The following is a 3715-nucleotide window of genomic DNA, read 5'->3' as shown; positions in this document are numbered from 1 at the left end:
TAGGATCCCTCGCTTTGCCAGGTTTAACACCACAGGAGGTGCTTTCTCATTCCTACAGCAGTGCACTATTCAGGTGTGCAGGCTTTATTCAGTACAAAATTTGAGGAAAGGGTGGACATCCTGCAACAAAAAATGTCTGCAATTAAGGGGAAATGGCAGAGTGATTACACTACCTTCAAACAGCTGGAAAGCTTTGGCTGGCTTGAAAGAATTTTTCTCCCACGACCAGCAGCTCTCCCAGGCTGTTCAGCACTCACCACCCTCTTGCTGCTTTCCTTCCCACCCACCCAACTGCTCCCTTTTGGCAAAATATCAGAAAGCCTACTTTTATATTTTTTTTTTAAACCACAGAAACTCTGGGCTGCAGAACAAGCTGCAACAGAGGTCCAGGCGTGGCTATAAATGTCACTCTTCCGAGCACTGCAAAGCACTCCTAGCAATGGCCACACATTTTCCTGCAGATCTGAGCTGTTGGAGTGGTGGCCTAAGGAGAGTGAGAGGCATCTCACTGCTGGTGACTAAACGTATGCTGTCCATATGTTGGATGCATCATCTGGCAGGGAGCCTAGGAAGAGCTGCGGTGGCTGCAGCTTCCTTCCTCTCCCATCTGGCATGGGCACAGGGAGGAACTATCAGTGGGTGCCAAATTAAAGAGGAGGATAAACAGAGAGATAAGCAGCCATGCAAGGGTGAACCCATTTTGGAAGCGATGGTGGTAATTCAAGAAGTCTTCAGTGATTGCTTCAGGCTTCACTTCCCAGACCTTTATTCTTCTAAGCAAAGTTTATTCATTCACATGATGGACTCTGTTAACCATACACACAAAAAGTTCTTGTATAACTAACCTGAACCTTCGACTTTAAATGCTCTGCCGAGTCCCTGAGAAGCCCCCTTTCTCTTGAGGCAGAAGATACTTTATGCTCAGTAATGGAGCAGAACAACAACAGTGTAGAAGATTTCTCCTTGAATGTCTTTTCTGTCACTCCTTACCAGCCAAACAGGTCTGATGTCCTGGTGTCAGATGGGGATAAAGCCGGCGCCACCTTGCTCTTCTCAGGTGTGTTTTTGGGACTGGTGGGGATCACTTTCACAGTGATGGGGTGGATAAAATATGACGGCATTACTCACCTGGAGTGGACTCAGTTACTAGGGCCTATCCTGCTGTCTGTTGGGGTGACCTTTATACTGATTGCTGTTTGTAAATTTAACATGCTTACATGCAAGCGCTGTAAAGAAAGAGAGGAAAATGCGTCGGACCTCGACCAGACTGCAAGTGGACAGTCCTTTGTCTTCACTGGCATCAATCAGCCCATAACTTTTCACGGTGCCACGGTGGTACAGTACATCCCCCCGCCATACCCAGCCCAGGAGGGCATTGCTGGGGGTCCTGGCTACCTTCACCCTGTGCTCAGCTGCTGCGGTGCTGTTTCCTCCAGCACTTCACCAGTTCCCACCCCAGCCTCTGCTCACTTCTGCCCTGCCTACCCTCTGGACAACCTGGCTTTTACTGGAGATGAGAACTACGCTGCTTACCCTGCAGACCATACCAGCAACCAGAGGTACATCTTCTGAAATGCCTCAGTGTGTTTGCACACAGGCTTCTGAGTGTTTTAAGTGGTCCCTATGGTTTCAATGGAAACGAAAGCTAGTCCAGGGTGTTATCCCTTTTCAGACTTTTTTATTTCTTTATTAGGAGTGTTTCTTGAGTGAAGACTGTGGAGACATACTTTTTCTGGAAAATATTAAATTTATTTATTAATCCCTCTCAGATTTCATTCTACTAAATCTCTTTTTATTTTTGAAGATATTAGTTTATGCTCTTGCCCATGTTTGTTTGTTGGGGCTTATTTATGCTTATCTTACTACCTTCAGACTGTTGACCAGAAGGTTATTATATGTACAGCCAGAGGCTTTTACTCAAACACAATTACAACACACGAGTCAGCACACAAACAGCATTTTTACAACAATATAAGAATCAGCTTCATACCAGATGCTCTCTCTCCTGATTGATTATTCCTGGTCACAACATGCTCTTCTCCCACTGTAGCAACTTTGCAGCCCTTACTTTTTCATAGTTTTGGGGTGTAAATAAGATCAATGATATTACAAAGCAGTATGAAACTGGTTTAATTGGACACAAAATAATTTTATATGGTTCTTTTCTCTAAGGAAGAATATCTAATTATAGGAATTACTCAGAATTACACCCTCTGTAGAACACAGACATTTCTTTCTAGAACACAGTCACTTTTAGTCCATTTACCAAAGTCTGTTTGAAAAACTGCTGACTGACCCACCATCTTCAGCAACGTGTGACAGACATGAGCACCATGGACACAAAGGTCACCTCCTGACACTTTCATACTTCACGACAAGAGCACAGTGAACAGTTGAATTGCAATAAAACATCTCACAGCATTTTCTCAAGAAGTCAGGAAGTGCTTTGTCCAGATAAGGTTGACAGGATGCAGCAATGAAGTGACATGCATGCTTTGTGTTCACTAATCTTTCTTTTTGCACCTGCTCCTCTTCTTATTTTCAGGTCAGAGGACAGTTCTGATGAGCCAGAGGAACGACTGGAAGACTACCCCTGTAATGACTTGTCACCTCCACGTTATGAGGAAATATACCCACTATCTTCATAAAATGACCATGGACAACAGATGACAGTTCTAAGAGACACAAGCCTTTAAATCCCAAGAATCTTTTCTTTGAACACTTGCATGATAAGCAAGTATGAGCAAGGTCTTGGTACTGATACTTGCTACTTGGTTCAGTATCACTGAAGACATTTAACCAATCCCTTCTTTTTCTCCCTCAAAATTAATTAGCCCTTTGCTATGCAGTTTAACAGCAGACTTATTAATTTTTCAATACGAGAAGTATTAATAGCAAAGCTGTTAAAGAATCTAAATCCCTATTAGGGCTCCCCAACAAGAAGCCTGATTTTCAGACTTGCTGAAACCAGTGTGAATTGTGAATGCACACCATGTTTGTGGAAAGTTATTATTGCTCCTGGACATTCAGCATCATTAGAAAACACTTGATTTATTCTTGATATATTTTCCTTCTTGTTTGCTTGGGAAACTTCAGAAGTGCTCAAATGTCTGATCCGTAAAAGTGCCTATAATGCCTTAATTCTGTCTGATGCCTTAGACTAGCTCACTCATTAATAAGTTCAATCACAGCTTAGACTTCCACTGCTTGGTTCACCTGTACCTGCACCCAATCCTGCAGCCATTTTTTGAGGACCCACCTTGAACCAGAGCATCCCAGAACAAAGGAAACATGAATAGCGACCTTCTGCCCATTTTTAAACAGACCTCTAAGAGGTCCTGCATGCATGAAGGGATGCAAATTTATCCCTTCCCCCACCTCATGGGGTACAAAGCACTGTTGCCCACCAGAGGTCCAACTACTTGATTAGTGTTCCTAAAGAAAATGTCACCTTTCTGAAGCCTTGGCAGATATATGTGGTCCTTCCAGGTTTAAAGGCTCTAGAAATCACAGCTTCTCCTTGCTGCACCCTCACTCTGTGGGACAGCTGTGGTGGATCCCCTCCTGAAGTACCTTCTTTTTTGAATGTGGGTCCTAGACACACAACTCAGGCAGTAGGTTCCTCCAGAGCATCCAGGCAATTATAGGCTTCAGTGAACTTTCTTGTTCAATTTCAACTTCCAATATGATATCAGATGCTGTATTCACAAGTGGA

General features: G+C 43.5%; 1 protein-coding gene across 1 annotated transcript; it reads left to right on the top strand.

Annotated features, from left to right (window-relative positions):
• Positions 1-544: 544 nt before the first annotated feature.
• TMEM174 (transmembrane protein 174) lies at positions 545-2648 on the top strand. The gene is made up of 3 exons (XM_008948813.1): positions 545-563; positions 911-1559; positions 2546-2648. Exons 1-3 carry the CDS (start codon positions 545-547, stop codon positions 2646-2648), a joined length of 771 nt encoding a protein of 256 aa, XP_008947061.1.
• Positions 2649-3715: the final 1067 nt, after the last annotated feature.

This window comes from Merops nubicus, unplaced genomic scaffold (assembly GCF_000691845.1).
Source record: "Merops nubicus isolate BGI_N331 unplaced genomic scaffold, ASM69184v1 scaffold47601, whole genome shotgun sequence".
In the NCBI taxonomy this organism is placed as follows: Eukaryota; Metazoa; Chordata; class Aves; order Coraciiformes; family Meropidae; genus Merops; species Merops nubicus.
This window is presented reverse-complemented; position numbering and strand designations above follow the sequence as displayed.

Excerpts from the sequence above, each read along its gene's own strand:
- TMEM174 (XM_008948813.1), top strand. Across the intron at positions 1,560-2,545 it reads GACCATACCAGCAACCAGAG|GTCAGAGGACAGTTCTGATG; the intron begins GTACATCTTCTG and ends TCTTATTTTCAG.